Below are 22,693 nucleotides of genomic sequence, written 5' to 3'. Positions count from 1 at the left end.
GTCGGTCCCACTATTTTTTCGTTTTCATTCCTTTCCGGTGCCTAGTTAATTAGAGACTAGCTTCAAGGGGTCATGAAAGAAAAAACAACAGCCATATGAAGACGACGGAAAGCAAACGCCCATGACAATTGAAACTTTAAAAACAAAAACAAAAACAAAAACAAAAAAAGTGATGCAAAACGAGGACTTCTCAAGAGGTCACCTATTCTAGTATTACTCTTTTCCAAACCCTCTTAACTTTGGAGTTTTGATGGGATCCAGTGCATGTGAGTTGGTATGATCTCATATGTTACCTTATAACGAAAAGTATATAAGCCATGTTGTAGCCATGCCATATGACCATGGGTTACCTATCCAACACCCCCCTCGCATGACATGACATGTCGTTGCATATAATGGCATAGGCTTTCAGGACTTGCTTGTCGCCACCCCTACCTTGCACCACGCTCAGGCATGCCAATCAGCCAGTTCCAATCGGCTATGGGGCTTACCCAAAGATAATTGAACAAAAAAATCAACAACAAAAAAACCAAAAATTTCAACAATGCATAGGGATGCAACACGAAGACTTCCCATGGGGTCACCTATTCTAGTACAACTCTCGCATAAATTTGCTTAACTTCGCAGTTTTGATGAGATTTGGTGCATGTAAGTTGGTATAATGACATTTGTTAGCTTATAACGCCTAAAGGTATATAGGCCATGTTTGATCCATGCCATATGATCATGGGTTGCCTATCCAACACCCTCAGCGTGATATGCCGTGGGTTGTCAGGCATTGCCATCGCCACCCCAACCTTGCGCCACGCGCATTGCCTGCCGATCTGCTTGTTCCAATCGGCATTAAAGAGTAAAGCCGCGTGGCTATACTCCTTAAATTTAATAAATTTGAATATTTAAATAGTATAACTGCACGTGTTTTTAGCTCATACGATAATTACGCTAATGGAAATTCTTGTAGACATTATTATATTAAGATAGATTACTGAGTGTAAATTGTGATAAAGTTCAGAAAACTTTTGCTTTCTTTTTTTTACAAGCTTTTCTGTTAATTTTGTAGAAATCAAGACGTCGCTTTTACAAAGCTATACATGGTTATGATCAGGTATTGTAGATCCCCATGACAATTTTCTAAGGAAGTATAGTCACACTCAAATACTTTAGGAAGCAAGAGATCCCTCAAATCTTATTTGAGGGACAACCATGTAGACAGCGGTGGATCCAGGAATTTTTCAACGGAGGTGCAATATTTAAAAGCTAAGAGCTCAAAACCCCCCCAAAAAAAAACCAAAAAAAAAAGACAACTAAACATCCTTATAATTTAAACAATACTAATATTATTCATAATTAATTAAAATAATAACATTACAATTAACCTACAATTGTTGCCGACGAGGTTTCATATCATGAAAACGTCGCATTATATTTGCATTACTAATACAAGAAAAAACATCTTTCTCAATGTAAACAACCAAGCTATCACTCAACCATTGATTCCCAATTTTGTTACGCAATGGTGTTTTCACAATATTTATAGCTGAAAAAGCTCTCTCAACCGAAGCAGTTGCAACGGGTAAAACTAAAGCCAATGTAAGAAGTAAATACACATAGTTGTATATTCTACTCCTTCCTGTATTCACCAATGAGGAAAACTCTGTGATGCTCTGCATATCAACAATATAAAGCCCAAGTTGATCTTCAAGCTTCATGAGGTCTCTGTCATTAAATTCTTGAGGGTAAAATTTAGCAAAACGAAGTATTTTCTATTTGTCAAAACCTGCAAAATTATAAGCCGGACTCAAACATGCCATACAAAGAAGCAATTCAGTATTTACCTCAGTAAAGCGATTATTCAATTCCACTAGTTGCTTATCAATGATAGTAAGAAATAAGTCCACACGATAATACTGGCGGTTTTTGATTTTCTGAGCTTTACGTCTTGATCTCCCTTGTGGTACAAATAAATCATCCATGTTAGGAACGTCAATATCATTTTTACCACAAAATATTGATACTTCCCTGAGCAAATCATCAAAGTCATCATGCCTCACAGATTGTAGCTTTTGCTTACATCTTTGGACCAACATCATCGCATTCACAATATCTTGATCTTTCTTTTGTAATGCCTTTGACAAATCATTTGTGATTCCTAATATAAATCTCATCAAATATAAGTGAAACACAAAGTCAAAAGTTTGTATTTCTTTCAACAACCTATTTGCTTCACCTGAATTATCTTGGTTGACATCATCAACAATCCATTCAAGCACCTTCACCACGGGATGAAACATAATATTAATACTAAGTAAAGTATCATAATGTGAGTTTCAACGTGTATCACAAGGACGTTTGAGAGTAGTCTCTTGATTTAACTCTCGCCCCGTTTCAAGATCATCAATTTCAAGAGTTTCCATAATATCTTTTTGTTGTTGCTCTCTAAGTGCATCACGACGCTTACACGATGCTCCAATAATATTAACGATAGCCATTGTGAAGAAAGTAGCACTGTTTTCATTTCCCTTTGCCACGGCTACAAGAGCTAGTTGTAGTTGATGTGCAAAACAATGGAATAATATGCTTGAGGATATTCTCTCAAAATCTGTGTTTTAAGACCATTGAGCTCACCTCTCATATTACTAGCGCCATCATACCCCTATCCTCGTAGCCTGGACATGCTCAAATTTGTTGAAGAAATCAACTGCTCAATTGCCATTTTCAATTTGCTACTAGTTGTATCAGAGACATATTGGACACTCACAAACCTTTCAATTACTTGCCCTTTTTTGTTCACATAACGCAATACCACTGCCATTTGCTCTCTTATTGAAACATCACGTGATTCATCTACTAATATAGAAAAGAATGCATCGTCCATATCACTAATAATTAGATCAATGGTTTCAGCGGCACAAGAATTGATAAGATCTTTTTGAATTGTAGGAGCAATATACTTGAGGTTCTTTGGAGCGTTTTCAAACACAATGGCACGAACTTTCTCATCATGATCGGCAAGAAATTGCAAAAGCTCCACATAATTACCCTTATTGCTAGATGTTTCGCTTTCATCATGGCCACGAAAAGAAAGACCTTGTCGCAATAAATATCTAGTGCAATCAAGTGCGGCAGTTAATAGAATGCGATAATTAATACGAGCTTGGTCTGTCTGCTTGATCACAATGGTTTCAACGTGTTGCTTCTGATTCATTAAATCTGTACAATGTTGTGTAGCTTTATTGTGAAGACTTCCAACTTGTCCAACATGGTCCCTAAAATTCTCGGGTCCCTTCCTCCAATTTTTAAACCCTTTCTCAGTGAAGACATCGCTTCCAGCCTTTCTTTGTTTATCAAAGTCGCATTTAAAAAGATAACAATGAAAACAAAATGCAGCATCTTTCTCTTTACTATACTCCAACCAAACAAATGAATCAAACCATTTCACAAGAAAGCGTCGATTACTCTCCCCCATAAGTGTTTGAGGCATGTCATTTTGGCTTTTAGGCTGACAAGGACCCCTTTGCAAATAGGCTCTTCGAATTTGTTCTCGAACATTGGGATTATAATAATTCATTGGAGGTCTAAGTCCAGGGTCTGCAGGAAGATTAGCTAATATTTCATCCAACTCAATGACTTGCGAACGTTTTGGACTACCCAAATAATTCAAGGGAGGATGTGAAGTAGGCGGATTATTTGAAGGTTGATTTGAACTAGCTGGATTATTTGAAGGAGGGTTGGAACTAGCTGGATTATTTGAGGGAGGATTTGAACTACTCGGATTATTTGAAGGAGGATTTATACTCTTTCTCTGAAAGTACTATTCCATTACTCAAGAAGAAGAAAAAACGTAGGATTCTTGTGATGTATACACAATTGAATAAATTGGTCCTTTATATAGAGAATTCCAATCCCAATTAAATAAGAAATTCTCAAAACCCAATTGAATAAAGATAACTCTCACTTAAAATCCAATTAAGTAAGGAATTATAAAAAATAGAAACCCAATTAAATAAGGAATTCCCAAAACCCAATTGAATAAAGATAACTCTCACTTAAAATTCAATTAAGTAAGGAATTATAAAAAATAGAAACCCAATTAAATAAGGAATTCCCAAAACCCAATTGAATAAAGATAACTCTTACTTAAAACCTAATTAAGTAAGGAATTATTTAAAATGAAAACCCAGTTAAGTAAGGGATAATATAAATTTAAAAGCCCAATAAAATGGCCCAGCACAGCTTCCTTATATTTTTGCATTTTTTTTTTCAAAACCCTGGTCCAAAACAACGTCGTTTTGGTCAGGATTTAAAAAAAAAAAAAAAAAAACACATCAGCGCCTCTTTTAAAGCCTGGTCCAAAACGACGTCGTTTTGGCCAGGCTGTGTTTAATAAAAAAAAACAAGCGCGCCAGCGCACAGCACAGCGACAGAATGTCTCAGCCAAGTGGTTTGGGCATTTCGTCGAACAGGTGCTGTGCATCTCGTTTTTGAAGCAGAGGTGCAATTCCAGCTCTTGTAATGGATTTCTCTGGCGACCGGAGGTGCAGGTGCACCTCCTTGCGCCTGCACAGGTTCGCCACTGCTTGTAGGGCCCATTTTGTATTGTATTTTACTAATCCAAACTGTCTATTTTGTAGATATTCATTCAAAGATCATGTATACAAAAAAATAACTTGAATCCGATATAATTAGACCACTCAATTGAAATATTGAAATTTCAGTACTTTCTTGAAGCTTTATGTTCATTAATTTTGTAGGACACAACTGAATGTCGAAATGGTTTTCGATTTGTCAAATTTTTTGCCAGGATGATTTATGGATGTAAAGTTAAAAAATAAATGGTTTGGATCATTGAAATTTTTTTTCGTAAGCGACCTTAAATGGTGTCTCTCAAATAAAATTATTTGAGGGATCATTGAATAGAAGGAGACTATATATATATAATTAAAGAGTATTGCCATGCGACTATACTCTTTAAATATAATAAATTCAAATATTTAAATAGTATAGTAGCACGACTATACTCTTTGAATATAATAAATTATAATTAAATAGGATAGCCGCAGGGCTATACTCCTTAAATATAATAAATTTGAACACTGACATGGTATAGTTGCGTGGCTATACTCCTTAAATTTATTAAATTCGAATATTTAAATAGTATAGTTGTGCGGTATTACCTTTTAAATATAATAAATAAGAATATTAAATAGCATAGCCGCCTTGCTATACTTTTTTTATGATAATAAATTCGATTATTTTAAGAGTATAGCCGTGGGGCGATACTATTTAAATATAATAAATTCGAATATTTAACGAGTATAGCCTCGCGACTATACTCCTTAAATATAATAAATTTAACTATTTAAATAGTCTAGTGGCACGGCTATACCCTTTAAATATAATAAATTCGATTATTTAAAGAGTATATCCACCAGATTAAAATACTCCTTAAATATAATAAATTTGAATATTTACATATGAGGTTCAATAATTCCCAGATAAAAGAAATACAAAATATAGATTTAAGAGTAACATTATACGGGAATTTGTTTTTATTTATCTATTTTCTAAATATTTTGGTGGGAAAATTATGGATTACACGTGGAGCACGTGGGATAAAATTTATGGAAGTTGATCAGCAAGATGCAAAGGTAATTCTCTGTTTCTTTTTTTAGCTCATACGATTACCCTAATGGAAATTGGTACAGGCATTGTGGTATTAAGATAGATGACTAAGCGTAAATTGTGATAAAGTTCAAAAAACTTTTGCTTTTTTTTCTTACAAGCTTTTCTCTTAATTTTGACGGAATCCCGACGTTGCTTTGACAAAGATATACATGATTATGATCAGGTATTGTAGATCTCCATGAAAATTTTCTATGGAAGTATAGTCACACTCAAATACTTAAGGAAGGAATTATCTATATATATATCAAGAGTATTGCCGTAGCGGCTGTACTCTTTAAATATAATAAATTCAAATATTTAAATAATATACATACGCGGCTATACTTTCTAAATATAATAAATTTGAATATTTAAAGAGTAACGCCACACGGCAATTCTCCTTCAATATAATAAATTTGAATATTTAAATAATATAGCCAAGCGGTATTACTTTTTAAATATAATAAATTAGAATATTAAATAGTATAGCTGCCTTGTCATACTTTTAAATATAATAAATTCGATTATTTAAAGAGTATAGCCGTATTGCAAACAACCCAGTTCAACATGACAGAACTAAACATGTTGAAGTGGACCAACACTTTATCAAGGAAAAGCTTGTTGGGAAGTTGATTGATATCTCGTTTGTGAAATCTCAAGAACAACTAACAGATGTATTGACGCATGCAGTATCAACAAAGGTGTCTCATGACTCACTTGACAAGTTGGGCATATGAGATATCTATGCACCAATAAAGGTGATTGATATCCCTTTTGTATAGATATCTTATAATTTGGAATATTTACTTTCCTTGTTTTACTATATTAGGGTATACAACATTGTACTATAAATACCTCCTTTTGGAGAATGGAATAAACACAACAAACAATTCAATCCTAAATTTCTTTTTAACTTAAAATAATAATGAAAAGTCAATGGGGTCTAGCCAAATAAAAAAGGGTATTGACTTGTAGAACAATAGTCTCAAATTCGAACTAGTGGCGACTATGAGATTTCAGGGGCCCTTTAAAAAAATTAGTAATATGGCCTCCTAAAACAAATTATTGAACAAAAATATATAAAAGAATTGGACCATATATATTGATAGCAGATTTAAAACTACTCATCAATATATATATTTTAAAAATTATAAAGGATTATCAAACAAATTATTCAACAAGGAACATAAAATAAAAAACACTTATTTCATCAAATTAGTAATTATAATTAACCAAAAAAACAAAAATTACTATGGTCGCTGGATTTAGTATTGATGAAGATAGATAAAAAAGGTTGGAGAAAATGACATTAACCGCTTGAAATTCTATCAATGTTGATATGGAATTGATATAATCATTTATGATTAGACCAAATAACCTTGTGTTTTGATGAAACACTATTAATCAAAATGGCCAAACGATGTTCAATTCAGTCAATCATTTGTATGAATATTCTTTAAAAATGACCTTAATACGAATAATTATAATATAACATTGCAAAACAAAGGAAAAAAAAAAAGAAAATATAAGAAAATAAGTTGTAAAGAGAAAATAGCTAGCATTCTCGTAATTAGAAATTTATTTAAGGTAATATACAATGCTAAATTATGCGTCCAACAACAGAAAAAGAAAAAGGCAAATTATCTTTGACTTTATAAATGTACAAATGCATGATACTTATGTAGCACAGATAACATGTCCCAATCCAAAGGTCCCAAACCAAGGTCCACAACACAAGTTTGCGGCAGTATTTGCAAAGAGTCGCAGCAAACAAGTGGCAAACGGCGCCGTTTCCTTCAGAAACCTGTCTCCTCCCTCCGACTTCCGAGAGTTTTGATTATAATGTCGCTAAGCAATCATGTATTGGCACGCACCCTCACTTTTTCACGCGCCACAATTATATACTTGATCATTAAAGAAAAAAAAAGTTTTTATTTTCAATTTTCAATTTTTGGGCTAAAACTTACCTATACTAAATACATGGTAGAGCTATTCTGAGCCAATAACTTATTATTGTGTATTTTAACTTTTCGACATGGCAATGTATAATAAGCTTGGAATACTGTTACGATAGCATTCCGTTACATGTAAGTTCTTCTCGACAGACATAGCCATAGAAATAAATAAATTTAAGGTAAAAAGAAAAGGTAAAGAAAAATAAAAATAGACAGAAGGGGAAAGACAAAGAAAGCAAAGGCTCTTGGTGTTGGGCTTCCTTGTGCTGCACAGAAATAAAATACAAAAGAAATTATAGAGCAACGAGAGAAGAGAGGCAGTGTGCATAAAATCGAATCAATACGATTACTCGCCGTCTAAACCCGTTGCAGGCAATCAATACTCAGCACTGATCGGTCCGCCCAATCCCACCGTCGATCTCAGAACCTGATCGTCGTGTTCAAGGGAAAGAGTTTTAACATAAATGAATTCAGTTAATTTTTATTTGATATTTTTGGGGATTTATTTCATAGAGGGCCCGTGAAATTTCCACTGTAAGAGTCGGGTATCGGAGATTTGGTTTCTGGGTTTTGTTGGGTTTTGTGAAAGCTTTGGTGGGTCGGCGAGCGTTTTCTGGGAATTGGACTGATGCTGGACTTTAGGGAAGGTTGTTGTGGAAGGAGTTAGGGTTAGGGTTTTAGGGTTAGGGTTTGATGGGGTTGGAGATGGAGGAGAATAATACTGAGCTTGAAGAAGGCGAGGCTTCTTGCTATTACAAGGATGACGAGGAAAACGTTGACCCGGACAACGATCTCTCTTACATTGTAAGGGCATCTTTGTGTCATTGATTCAATTAAGTTTGAATTTTTCGTGGAATTTTGCTTAACAGCTTTGGAGTTAATTAACAATGGTCATCTTAACAATGTTCTTAAGACTGAGTTTCTATTTTGTTTGATATATCTGTAAATTAAATACAATGGTGGATTGTAACTGCTTGTTTTCGTTTCCAAGAACATATAAGAACAACAAAGAAATTGAGTTAAAACAGGAATCTTAGACTTGCAGACAACTGTTTGGCTTGGTGAAGTAGAATTTTTGATCACTTGGAAAGTAAACTAATACGAAACGCAATAATTAAGATTCTTAAAACTCTTGCTTTAGTTTGTGCTGTATTCCACTGGGGCGTAATATGCAAAAAGCTTTGGAAACTACCAGTGAAGTTTCTGGATATTTTGCTGGCTTTGGAAACAATGTAGATTATTTTCTGATTTAAGTATAGGAAAAGTGCACATTCCTGGCCGAATGTTGAATAATTGATTATGCAACAACATTGTTGTAGTAAACTTCTGGAGGCGTTCTGTAGCTATCATTTATGTACTATAAATTCTGGTATTCAGAGTTTTTAAGTTCATTTTTTGTCTTTTATTTTTTGATACTCCATAGATTATTGATGATTATCTGGTTGTTGATCCAAGGAAAACAAAAGTGAATTTGAACTCAATACTTGTTTTGTTCAGTGTCTGATAGAACAAAGTATTTAATCCCCCCTATAAATTTCCAAATCCTGAGCAGCTGAATTGAGTTCAGTGTGCCAAATGTTTGTCTCTGAACAATGAAAGTTAATAACTTTCTGTTTTTATTTCCTCATTTTTGTTTTCTTGGCTATCAATTTTACCATTCACGAAAATAAAAAAAAAATTCCAGGACAGTCTCAAGACTCAACCTTATTGGTTGCCAATTATGTTGATAAGATAAGCAGTAAATTGATATCAGTATCCCAAAACAAGTTCACATCATTGGCTTCTTTTAAAAAAAAAGAAAAGAAAAGTTGAAGTGGGATTTTCTTCTTTTACGCTATGTGTGCCTAGCAAAACCTGTTGTTGCTGTCAATTACAGAAATTTTGGTTATTGTTCATATTTCTGATCTCATGTATGTAATGACACTGCCTTCTGATTTTTGCAAGGATGAGAGACTTCAACATGCTCTGGGCCATTTCCAGAAGGATTTTGAGGGCGGGGCTTTTGCTGAGAGTCTGGGTAAGTGACGTACATGAAATGAAAGTAATAGATCACAGAGTGAAGCTAAGTTCATCTTTGTACTTGAAAATTTAGTTGTTAATAGCTCATCAGGTATATTGACTTTATTGTTCTGTCAGGGCCAAAATATGGTGGATATGGCTCATTTTTACCATCCTATGAAAGGTCTTCTGCCGTTTGGTCTCATCCAAAGACACCGCAGAAAAGCTACAACACATCAAGATCTCCTAAAAGTTTAATGGAGGTATATTGAAAAAAATTTCTTCGTATTTGTTATTTGGTAGGAAGGAGATATATATATATATATATATATTATATTTTAGTTGAGCACTGTGGGTTATGTGACCATGCAGGGTGCTACTCAGAATTTGAAAGCTTCATCAAGTGCACCCCCAACTGTGAGGCTTGGTACTGCTAACAGTGCTCAGTTGTCACATAATTCAAGAGTCCCCCATCGGGACATTTCAGTTAAACAGGATTCATGTGTGCCATCTACTCAAGTAGCTGAGAGGTGTTCCTTGAAAGATGAAACTTTAAACAAACCTGGCAATCCAACTGATCTAAGGACACTGAAGGTTCGAATCAAAATGAACTCTGATAACACAACTCGGAAGAATGTAGCAATTTATAGTGGTCTTGGGCTTAACTCCCCATCTTCATCCTTGGAGAACAGCCCTGAGGAAAGTGGAGATATGCCACCTCCATCTCAAGTGACTGTGGACGAGTCTCCCACTAACATTATTCAGGTAAGGTCAGATGTTTTAGTGCAGTTCCTCTTTCTGTAGATGGACTATGATCTGGTTGCATTCATGGGCAATTTTTTGTTTGTCTTTTTTTGGGTTGTTGTAACAGGTTATGACTTCTTTCCCTGTACCTGGAGATGCGTTGATATCACCACTTCATGACAGTCTTCTTTGCTTAATAAGAAAGAGAAAGGTGCCTTCATCTAAGGGTCATCAAGAACATTCTTCTTTGTCTGTAGAGGAGTCAGTTTCCACCCGGGGCAATAGGAAAGTGCCAAAGGAGACGAAAATTAAAGTAGCAGGGAAAGGTGAAAGTTTGGTTAAGTTGAAGCTTGAGAATGGTATCAAGAATAGCACGAGAATTCTTATGAAAAAGAAATCAGAAACTGAGACCCTAGAAGGCAAGGAGCTTCTGCCCAATGACTTGAGAGCAACACCTTTGTCCAACTTAGTATGTGATGTCGGTGACCCTCTGAAAGGGATTGGTAGGACATCTGAAGCTTCGAGGGAAGCCAATGAGAATGAAGTGAAAGGAAGATTTTCTTCCTCTGAATTAATGAAGGAAGAATCATTGGAGTCGATATCTGGTCAGGGATGTGTCAAGAATGAGAAGCAAAATTCTAGGTATGGTTCAGCGGAAAAGGTTTGGGAACAGAAGGATGTTCCAGTTCATCTCAGGGATGATGGCAAGTGCAAGGGTTACAAAACTTCAGCCCCACAACATGATACTGATGTATCCAAAGTCAAGGAAGAGCCAGACCTGCACAGACACAATGCTGGAAAGAAATGTACATCACATGAGCAAGAAAAACCTAATGTTCCTGGTAAGAGGGCAAAGCTATCATTAGAGGGCAGGATTAAGTCAAAGGAAAATCAAAGCAATGAAAAGCCACCTACTGTCTCAACAAAGGAAAGCTTGGGGTTTGAAATGGGTGTAGTACCAAAAGATGAATTGAGTGGTGGTCAAGGTGTTCCTCCTTCTGGGAGAAAAATTCGTAAGTTAAAGTCGCAGAAGGATAAGGTCATAGATAATCAAAGAGAATCATTTGGGGGCAAAAGTTTGGAACAAAGGAATAAAATGGATCTAGCAGAAAGACCTGCTGATGATATTGAAGTAAAATGGAAGGCATGTTTGGATAAACCAAAGGAAAAATTGAGTGGTAAAAAGATTGATAATAGGTTAGTTTCAATAGATGCTCCTCATTCGTGCCAACCTACAATGGAAAATGGACTTGCTTCAGAGGTCGTACCTGCAGCTCCTATTGTTATAGAAGAAAATTGGGTATGTTGTGATAAGTGTCAGAAGTGGCGGCTTCTACCCTTTGGTACCAAGCCAGAGCAACTCCCTGAGAAATGGTTGTGTAGCATGCTAAATTGGCTGTAAGCTTCCTTCTCATTCTTGGGTTTGAGCATTATACAACTGCTCTATCGCATTTATTGATTTATGGTTGCGGCCAGACCCTAACTTGAATAATTAATAATGTATTGCTTGCCTTGTCTCTCTCTCTCTCTCTCTCTCTCTCTCTCTCTCTCTTACACACACACACATTTAAGTCTTTGGGTTTATGTGTAAATAATCAAATAATAACATTTACATACGTGTGCATGTGTATTGGTGCCTTTTTGTGGTATTGAGTATTGACACTGTCCTGTAGGCCTGGGATGAACCGATGTGACATCAGTGAAGAGGAAACTACAAAAGCACTCAATGCATTGTACCAACCATCTTCAGAAAGTCTAAATAAGCTGCAGGCTCATGCTAATGGAACAGCATCTGCAGTACCTGCAGTCGATGTCTTAAATCTTGATCAGAATCACCAGAAGCTCAGTTCTCATGCCATGTCTAATCAAGGGAAAAAGAAACATGGTTTAAAGGAAATACCCAATATAGGTAGTGGTAGTGGTCTCTTGAATGCTACAAAGAACCACCTTCAAGAAGCTGTGAAAAGTATAAGCTCAAAGGACATAAACCGGCCGCCTTTAGAATCAAATCCGATGAAGAAATCTGGTTCGCGACAAATGAGCAAGCTGCAAAACTTGGGAATGGAAAAAGGCACAACTAAGCAGAAGGAGAAGGACACAAGTGGAGGTATGTAATTCATTATGAAGTTTCCATTTCCTAACGCCATAACACATTTGTGTAAAATTAGGTAACTTGTGCCTGTATTTATTTATTTGGGTTGTTATGTATCTGCAGGTGACGCCAAGAAAGTAAGATTGAAATACAATGGGGCTGATCAATATACTTGTGGAGCTTCAAAAAAACTCAAGAGAGAAGAGACATGGCATGGTGATAAAAATCGGAATGCTCATATTGACCTTGGGAAGGTTGGTGTTGGTTCAAGTACTGGTTTGCTGACCCAGGCACGTGGTCAGGACATCAAATACAATGACCTCTGTTATTCTGAAGATACAAAGGATGTAGTGAAGGACATAGCACAAGTTTCTGCAAAGAAACTGCAAGACCAAACTCAGGTGTCATGCCCTGGTGGGTCTTTGGACGTGAGAAAATGCAGTAGAGGCGATAGTTCCATGAAGAAAAGGAAAATGAGGGACTGGCAGGATACTCAGAATAATGTGGAGACATTTCAAAATTTTGCGCATGAAGGGAAGGTATATAGCAAGGAGGAAAGTAGTGAAAGTGGATATCGGAAGGAAAAGAAGTCGAGGATTTTAAAGACTGATGGTAAAGAGTCCAGTACTAGTAATGGAGATGATAAATCAAACAGAAAAAGCAGAGTGACCCAAATTGTTATGTCAGGCACAAAGGTTCATTCAATTGATGCTATGGAAAAGGATAGGAGTATTGTGAAAGACCAGCAACCTGGGAAACATAGTAAACAGAATGCATCTCAACAAACATTGGATGGTGTAAATTCATTAAAAAGGGATTTGGGGTCTGTTTCCTTGGCTGCCACTTCAAGCTCTTCGAAGGTTTCAGGTTCCCATAAAACTAGAGTTAACTTTGAAGAAGTAAAAGGCTCACCTGTGGAATCAGTTTCATCATCTCCTTTGAGGACCTCCCATTCAGACAGGCTTACTTCATCTAGGGGAGATGCTTTCGGGAAAGATGATGCTGTTTATGGTGATTTCCCTCCATCAAATATTCCCAAAAGATTTTGGGATGGGGATGAAACTGGTAATATTGATAAATTTGTGACTACCCGGAAGAAGAAGATTTCCTGCAGTACTCGTCCTGAATCTCATAAATTTTCATCAGTAGGCTGCCATGATATAGATGCTAATGGTGAATTCAGTGTCAAAGCCAAACCTTCTTCTGAAGTTTGGGGTAGCCATTTGCTTAGTGGTAATGATAGTTTGGAACCACATGGTCAGTGCCTCAGTAATCAGCATGGCATGGATCGTTGCCACGATGATGATAGAGAGAACAAGAAGCAAACTGAAGTTGCAGTTTGTGTGCAGAAATCTGGCAAGGGTTCCTGTTTGCAGTCAAAGGACAATGTGAGAAGCTGCACTTCTGATTTAGATAGGAACAAGGTGAAAGTTTCTGATCCAGTGAATGATCACTCGAAGAAGAGTCAAAGATATGAGCCTGAGATTGAACGCGATCATCAGGCATTTGTTCTTGAAAAAGGGAATAATGTTAGACACAATCTTCCTAAAAAGTGTAGCACTAAGTCGGTCAAGGTCAAGGATGATAACTATCATGTTAGTCGGGGAGATAATGCAGGAAATGGGTCAAGTGACAGTGGAGTGGAAACTCAACTGAGACGAAAAGAATATGATGTGTCAGATGTGAAGTTTAGTGCTACACAGAGCCCTAATAGGAAGGGTGCCCGTGCCCTGCAACAGAACTTGATTCAGAATCATGGGGACAGTCAGATTCAAAATGACCCAAGAAGCGGGAAACCACAATTGTTTTCACATTGCCAAGGTGAAAGGAAAGAAGAAACACCATCTCTTTGCTCCCGACCTGTTGCAGGGTCCGAGAGAGAAGTGGTGTTTCAGGGGCTTCCAGTCAATGCCACTGTCAATGGTGATGAATCGAAGTCAGTAAAACTGTCTGGGACTTCGGCTAACAAGAATGGAATTAATTGCAATTTGGTACACTTCATGCCTGATCAACAGAGAGCAATAGATGTCAGTTCGCCAAGTCCTGTGAGAAGCTCCTCTAGCCAGACTGCTAGTAATTCCCTAAAAGAAGCTAAAAGGCTCAGAGACTATGCTGATTATCTTAAGGTTTCTTCTTGTTCTTATTTGGCTTTTAGCTTATCTTTACAGGATTAATACGATGTTGTTTTTCTGTTCTCTTAATCCGTACTTTGGTTTTGTAGGACTCTGGGTTTGATTTCGAAAGTAGTGAGGCTTACTTCCAAGCTGCTCTGAAGTTTCTCCAAGGAGCCGTGCTTTTAGAAAGTTGCAGTAGTGAGAATGGCAAACATGGAGATATGACTCAGTTGCAAGTGTACAGTACTACAGCTAAACTTTGCGAGTAAGTTAAATGCCCTAAGTTTAAGAAACATAGTTGTTTCTCATTCTAATACTGTAATTAGATTGTCGAAACTCTTCTCCTTGATTGAGTTGACTTTAATACTAACTTCTTGGGTTTTGAGTTTTAAGAAAATATTAACACTGAAGAGGGTCCATTTACTCGTAAGTTTGACTCTAATAGATGCTTCTTCTAATCTGTGAGGTACATAAAGCATGCTTACTCCACTGTTGGAGTTTTTTCTTTTGATCAGAGCTCAAGCGACCTTGTTAATCCATGCTTGTCCTTGTTTGGTACTCCATTTTCTAAGCCAAACCCAAGCAATTTGTATATGGCTTTTCTTGCATCGGCCCATTTTTGTCCCTATTTTCAGTGTTTTAATCTTGTTTATAAAAGAGATCTAACAGCTCAGGATTGCGTCCTTAGATCCTTACTAGAGCTAAGTATATCAATATTTTAAAAGGCCTGTGTTGAGGCGTGCCTCAGTGCGAGGCGTTCGAAAAATGCAGTGAAGCATCCAAAGCAGGGCGCGACGCAATTGAGGTGTGGCGGAGGCACACTTGAGGCACGCTGGAGGTGCATGGCGCTGCGTTTTAGGGTTTTGTTCCCCTTTTTTATTTTAGAAAAAGGTTTCCAGGGCCAAAACGACGTCATTTTGACCCTGTTTTTCAATTTTTAAGAACTCTCCTCTCGCAGACCGAAGCATGAGTTTCTCTCCCCTCTTTGCTGTGCGCGAATTCTTCCCCCTAAATTTACCCTAAAGCCCCTAAAAATTTTGTATCACCCATATAGTTATAGATTTCGGCATATTCAAGGGAATTTTGCACCAGTTCCATGTCACCCCTAAATTTAAGTTTGGTGGATCTTGTTGAAATATATGTTTTTTGCTTGATTGGTATATAATTTTGGTTAAATGACAAACCTTAGTTGTTGAATTATTTGTTTTTCATTATATAGAATATATGTTTATATTTATTATAATATTTCTAAGCATGAAAGACTTACGCCCCAACGTGGTGAGGCACCATAAAACGCATTGAAGTATATATATCTCCTAGGGTGCTTAAATAAAGTTCTTAAACGAGGTCTTGCTTATTAGCTTTTAAAGCAAAAATGGACTTTTGAGATGTATTGCATGCAACAAGCCTCTCAATTATCCATATCTGATCTAACGATTGAGAAACAAGTTAGACTTAAGAAGTAGAGAGTTTCTCTATAGACACACGCATATATGGATGTGGTCTAACAAGGACTGAGACTTATGTCTCAGCCATTACACTCGGCTGCTTATATATGATCTAATAGTTGAGATGCAAGCCCTTATTAAATTTCACCATGTGCATATGGATATGTTTATTTCTAATATGTGATAGATACATTCGGCTTATTTTTATGAGTTTCATATTAGTTCTTCATTATTTATTTGACTTGTCAATAGCCCAATTTGCTATCTTTTAATTTGGATATGGTTACTTTTAACTTTGTGTAATATGTAATGACTTTACTTAATATGTAACCTACTATACTGTTTTGAAGTTTTCATTTCTTCGTTGCTATACCTGTGCCTGGCTCTGTGCTGAACCTTTTGAATTCACAGATTATGTGCCCATGAATATGAAACCCGCAACGAAGTGGCTTCCGCTGCCCTGGCCTATAAATGCATGGAGGTGGCATACATGAGGGTAGTTTACTGTAAACATTCTAGTACAAACAGAGATCGGCATGAGTTGCAAGTTACTCTCAATATAGCTCCTCCAGGTAATGGAGCAGGTTATGAATATGTTCAGGATTCCTGGCTGATTTATGTGATGATCTTTTGATTTTGTTTCCAAGTTTCATTTCTGTTCTTTCCTTAGGAGATGCTTGCGATTTGAAGTTGTAAATCATTTGTTCTAGTTTAAACATCGATATTTCCAAACAATCATGTAGTTCCTCTTGCTTTCACTGAGAATGGAATACCAAGCAACTCACACTTTTTTTCCCTTTTAAAACCCTTTACTGTTTAGGTGAGTCTCCATCGTCTTCTGCATCAGATGTGGATAACTTGAACAACCAAGTGATAGCAGAAAAGGCTGTATTGTCCAAGGGTACTGGTTCTCATGTTTCTGGAAACCATGTTGTTGTTGCTCGAAACCGCCCGAATTTTGTCAGGCTGCTTGACTTTGTAAGTTGATTTGATCTTGCACTCAGTCTCTATATGAATATTGTTAACTTCCTAAAGAATTTTTCGTTCAAGGTATTAAATTCACTTATTCAGGACTAAGGAGTCAGTACTATGAATCATGGATATATACTGGATAAAAGTGTCAGTGTCGAGAAATCTGAATGAGAATTGCCAGCTACTGGCTAGTGCATGTTGTCCTAGATTAGCCAATTGTTTGTTATTGGAGTTTCAGCGGACAAAAGACCTTTTAATGCATGAAAGCCTCCAAGTTGACCCTTTTTTTCTTTTAAAAGGAAAAACATACAAGCATCTTGTGTGACTTGCAATTATCATGAAAATTATTTTCAGGTATATGAACTTTCTTTCTGGACAGCCAATTTAATGCATATCTATGACTTTTAGTTGGTTGGCTTTTGATGCTCATACTGGATTTCTTTTGCTTCCATTTTTTACATGGTTAGTTGGATTATGAAGTCATAGGCATCTCATGTAGGACCAGTAAGATATTGACGCACAGATGATTGTATGACATGGTTTTACCAGGGTGTTACAAGAGGGTAAGATTAGTATGTATTATTTTGCAGACACAGGATGTAAATTTTGCAATGGAAGCAACAAGAAAGTCCCAGAATGCTTTTGCAGCTGCGTGCGCAACCCTGGAAGATGCACATAAGAATGATTGTATTTGTTCTATTAAGAGGGTCATTGATTTCAGCTTCCAAGATTTAGAGGAACTCATCCGTCTGGTTAAGCTTGCAATGGAGGCCATAAGTCGATCCAAATTTGGTGGTGCTAGAGACTAAGTCAACCCTGTATATATTGGACATTTTTATGGTTTCTCTCCTAAGCAGGCAGGATGCCTACGTGGACTGTCACTTGAAATCTGCAAAGAGGCGAGTCACTGACAGTTCATTGCCCTTCTGTACATGTGTACAAAGTGAGATTGATTAGCAAATTTTGTAATGTATTTTTTTTGCAAGTTAAGTCTATTCTTGACGTGGATAAGGGCACAGCATGCTCACCCATAGTTTTCATGGATTGGGAAAAAGAGGAAATGAATTAATTGTTCGCCAGCACAGCTCAGAGATTATGTAATAGTTAAGTTATTTTTGTTTTTTGGCTCCTGTGATTCGGAGCTTGAGGGTAAAAAAAAAAAAATATCTATAGAGATTGGATGATACTCTTAGGCAACCATTTTGAGGAGGTTGACTGCTGATATAGTGGTGACTGGTCAATGCTCTATCAAGCATTTTCTGTTTTGTTGCTATTTATTAAAATTTTGAAGGAATGGAAACCAAATTCTTGGACAAGGTTGCCTTATATTTGTAGGAAAATCATCAAGCTTAAGCTTTCGTGTATTGATTGTGCCAGCTTTCCAAGGATATGAAATTTAATCTTCAGGTACGTAATCTTTTACTTCACTATCTATAGGCAATAATGGAGGAAATCTCTTTCCCATAATAAACTTTTCAGTATGTTGAGTTTACCGTGGGATTTTTTATGTTAGTGTAGGTGACCGTGATAATTAAAGAGCTTCGGTTTTTTTACTTGGTCTCTGAGCAGTTGCTGAGAAGTTCAGACTTGTGACCTACATGGAGTACGCACTCTAGGACCGTCATTGCATGTGAGTTCAAGTATATACTTGCTATTTAATTTTCAGTAAGAAGATTTATATGCTGTGTTCATAAACCATAACTGCAATTCACTTATTTGGTCCTAGTGTTGGTCAGACTGGTTTGCTTATTGGGTGGCAGTATTTTGGACAGTTTAGTTATACATGCAGTAACTGAGTGCAAATGCTCATTGTTTTCCAGGCACTCTAGTGATTGGTTTTCCTGTTTTCACTGATATTTCATGCAGTGTCATTCGTTGATTTTAGAAGCTTATATTGTGCTACTATATGCCATTTGATTGTTTGAGTTATCAATGTTATATTTATAATGAGGTTCTGGCGAACATATTTCATGATATTGTAGATCTTATGTATGTTGGTAACTCATATGGCTGCTTTACATTGAAATTCAGTGCACAACAATTTTTAACAATAGGTTTTAAGGCAGCTTGCCCCGAGGAGGGTGATCATATACACCGGCTTCACTAATCACTCGCCCGTAATTCCATGGTGGTGCTCTCTCTCTCTCTGATTTTTTGTCCGATTATATACAGCCAGTTCATTATGCTAAAAGTAGCAAGTCCTTTTAAGTAAGTTTTTTTTTTGGGGTGGGGCCGTGGGGGGTGGTGTTTTACTTTCCTGTCATTTGAAAATGCCCATTTTTATTTTGCTCTGTAGGTTTAATACACCAGTCTTACCAGATAGGCAAATAGTTAGTTGATTTCAGTTTTGCCTTGAAATGATAAGACATCCTTTTTAAGATGATTATTATTGTTGTTAAATTTGTTCTTTTATCATGGGGAAGCAGGATATTTTCCAATGGATCATACAGGTATTGAAGCGGTGTTATTGTGATGATTTTGATCAATGAAAGCGGCATCTTGGTTGGTTTTGGAAGGAGGATATGGGTGCTTTGACTTCGTTGCAGGCAGCAGCATTTGCTTGTTATTGACATAACGTATTTTCTGTACACTTTTGTTTTTTTGTTTTTATTCCAATATTCAATGTTCTTTTCAGTGCGGGCTGAATAAAAAGCATATGCTGAGTTGCCTCCAGAATTCTGTGCAATATGTATCATTCATGAACAATAATGATTAAAGTAATAATAGAGCTATCAGGCTTTCTTTAACCTTCGAGTTATTTGTTCTTATCATTGTTCATTTAATTATGTACCCGCATTGTCTTTTACGAAGATTTTGCCAGGGTTTCCACTCAGGTGTTTGATTAAAATGACAACTTGAGAAGAAAAAAATGGTGCTTTTTTGTTGCATTTTCAAATCTGTTCATGGGTTTTTCAAATTTTCATGTCCTTTGTGGAATTAATTAAACAGTAAATATTCCTACTGCCATTGAGATTGTTAAAGATATACACAGAAATCGGATGTTCATCACCAAAAATCCCTACAAGTGCAAGAACCACTTTTAAAGTGATGAAATCTGTTTACATCTCTAACAACGCATTCCCTCTCAACAATATCACTAATGAGCTTGAAAGCCTCATGACAGTCCCTACACATTCTGAGGTTCTTCATTATTCTAATAGTGACTCCTTTTGGTATGCTTAACAACGCAAAACCTAATGCCAATCTCTCACTGTGCAGACCTACAATTCCCTCCTTGGCTTCCTCCTCCACATCAACAAATACCAATCCCCTACTCCCTCCTACATAGCCTCTTTGTTTCATTTTTCCCTCCAACTCCCTCAACAAAGTCACTACCTCGCTCCCCCGTGTGCACGATGACACATCTCCGGCATAGAACACATAACTTGAATCCTTCATCTCAACCCAACTGCAACCGGGTTCTTTTTGCACCCCGGTACGCCTCATTTCTAACCGAAGATCATGAGCAGTTTCCCACTCCCCATTCAAGGCATAAGCATTTGATAATGTAACATATGCACCTACTACTTGTTGATTGGAATCTATTAATCGTCGACTAGCTTCAACTGCAATATCTACCCTTCCATGAAGCCTACTTGCTGAAAGAAGTGTGCCCCACAACAAGGCCTCTTGGTTGGCCTCTGCTTGGATAGATTTGGCTAGTTCGTAAGCCTCGTTAAGCCGGCCAGTTCTACCAAGCATATCAACAATGCATGTGTAGTGCTTTGCAGTTGGGGTTATTCCATGTTTCTCATGCATGGATTCCAACTGCTGGAGACCTTCATCAACAAGCCCTGAATGGCTACAAGCATGCAGGACCCCAACGAAGGTGACATCGTTGGGTTTTATTCTTCTATCGATCATTTCTTGAAAGAGTTGAAGAGACATTCTCCCGAGTCCATACTTTGCAGCAGCCACAATCATTGAAGTGTAGGGTATTACAGAGGGATTTCGGATTCTCCTGAAAACCTTGTCAGAATACTCAACGCACCCAGATTTAGCATACATGTCCAGCAGTGCACTGGCAATGACAGCATTCGAATCATAGCCACCACGAATTACCGCTCCATGTGCAACTTTCCCAGAAACCAACCTACCCAAGCTTGCACAAGCATTGACAACACTAGCTAACATAAAATGATTCGGACGCTCCAACATCAAACGATTAAATTCTCTGAAAAGTTGGAGCGCTTCATCACCCTGTGCATTTTGGGCATAAGCAGCAATAATTGAAGTCCATGAAACAACATTCCTACAACCCATCAAGTCGAAAACCCGCTGGGCATGGTCGACATCATTGCACTTCCCGTACATATCAACCAGCGAAGAGCAGACAACAAGGTTGGATTGAAATCCCAAAAGTTCAACAAGCGCATGAATTTTTTTGCCAGTTCTAAGGTGAGCAAGAATCGAACACGCATTAATCACAGTGGCAAAAGTGAACTCATTGGGCAGAACAGAACACTCGGGCATTTTCCCAAAGACCCACAGAGCCATTCTGGGCTGACCCGTATCGACGTAACCGGCCATGAGCGAAGTCCATGACACAACGTTTGGTTCAGGCATTTCATCAAACAACTGGCTTGCAAGGTCAATTCTTTGGAGTCTGACATAGCAATTGATGAGATGGTTGGTGGTGAATGTGTCGTATAAAGACCCAGACTTTATACCGTTGGAATGTAACGACTTTGCAGAATCGGAATCTTTGCAGCTCCGGAGCTGTTGTATGAGATGAGAAGGTGACAATTGATTTTGGCGGGAAAGGTTGGAGGCGGTGAGGGCAGAAATGAGATTTTGGTTTAACGGCTTTCTCATCTGTCTCGCGCGCTCTCGCAATGGAAGCTCTTTCTGGGTAATGTTATCGTATTACAGCTAAACGACGACGGATTGATAGTAGCTGTTATATTGTCCTTGCCTTTGAAAGAGAAGAGTTTTAATTTATGGGATCGTAATTTAATTATTGTTTAAAAATACCTTTATTAAAGAAATTTTATTAAATGAAGTTAAATAACACAATTAAGACGGAGAATTTATTAAAAATAGCCAAAATTTGATCTTTAATTTCAAAAATGTCAGTTTTTGTAAAATATTTCAAACATAGCAAAAATCTCACTTAAATAGACACAAATGCCCTCAAATTTAAAACCCGTATAAACCTAAAAAAAACGGATTGATAGTAGCTGTTATATTGTCCTTGCCTTTGAAAGAGAAGAGTTTTAATTTATGGGATCGTAATTTAATTATTGTTTAAAAATACCTTTATTAAAGAAATTTTATTAAATGAAGTTAAATAACACAATTAAGACGGAGAATTTATTAAAAATAGCCAAAATTTGATCTTTAATTTCAAAAATGTCAGTTTTTGTAAAATATTTCAAACATAGCAAAAATCTCACTTAAATAGACACAAATGCCCTCAAATTTAAAACCCGTATAAACCTAAAAAATAAACCTTATTAAATAAAACTTTGGAATATTTTTAACCCACGTTTGTACAGAAGAACAGAAGTTGAAATATATCATCCTATTTCTTGATATTTTAATCAATTTAAATTTAGTCTCAATCCAAGCATCACCAAACATCGGTTAAATGTTATTCAACTCAAGCCAATTCAAGCCAAGACAATTTCTGAGAATAGTTCATGCCGAAGGGACCAACTTGGTGAAAGACTTGTTGCCGGATCAATTGCCCAAGTCTGTCCGAAT

At 36.9% G+C, this 22,693-nt stretch overlaps 2 protein-coding genes across 11 annotated transcripts; one reads left to right on the top strand and one right to left on the bottom strand.

The window, feature by feature from the left end:
• Nucleotides 7,733-19,731, top strand: LOC18791367. Of its 10 annotated transcripts, none has more exons than XM_020562947.1 (14): nt 7,733-8,423; nt 9,564-9,636; nt 9,756-9,880; nt 9,990-10,382; nt 10,489-11,759; nt 12,035-12,468; nt 12,577-14,579; nt 14,675-14,832; nt 16,427-16,587; nt 16,836-16,993; nt 17,578-18,394; nt 18,506-18,617; nt 19,054-19,115; nt 19,414-19,731. In XM_020562947.1, the coding sequence occupies exons 1-11, from the start codon at nt 8,313-8,315 to the stop codon at nt 17,794-17,796; spliced, it is 5,106 nt and encodes a 1,701-aa protein (XP_020418536.1). In that variant the 5' UTR covers nt 7,733-8,312; the 3' UTR covers nt 17,797-18,394; nt 18,506-18,617; nt 19,054-19,115; nt 19,414-19,731. The 10 variants fall into 10 exon arrangements, with proteins under 10 accessions (XP_020418536.1, XP_020418542.1, XP_020418530.1 ...); XM_020562953.1 differs by having other exon boundaries at nt 19,054-19,195; XM_020562941.1 differs by having other exon boundaries at nt 19,042-19,115.
• LOC18789772 (pentatricopeptide repeat-containing protein At4g15720) lies at nt 19,929-21,845 on the bottom strand. The gene has a single exon (XM_007224900.2). It carries the CDS (start codon nt 21,800-21,802, stop codon nt 19,994-19,996), a length of 1,809 nt encoding a protein of 602 aa, XP_007224962.1. The 5' UTR covers nt 21,803-21,845; the 3' UTR covers nt 19,929-19,993.

The sequence above is a fragment of the Prunus persica genome, chromosome G1 (genome assembly GCF_000346465.2).
Source record: "Prunus persica cultivar Lovell chromosome G1, Prunus_persica_NCBIv2, whole genome shotgun sequence".
NCBI classification, from domain to species: Eukaryota; Viridiplantae; Streptophyta; class Magnoliopsida; order Rosales; family Rosaceae; genus Prunus; species Prunus persica.
The sequence above is the reverse complement of the archived record's forward strand: the minus strand, read 5'-3'. Positions and strand labels throughout refer to the sequence as shown.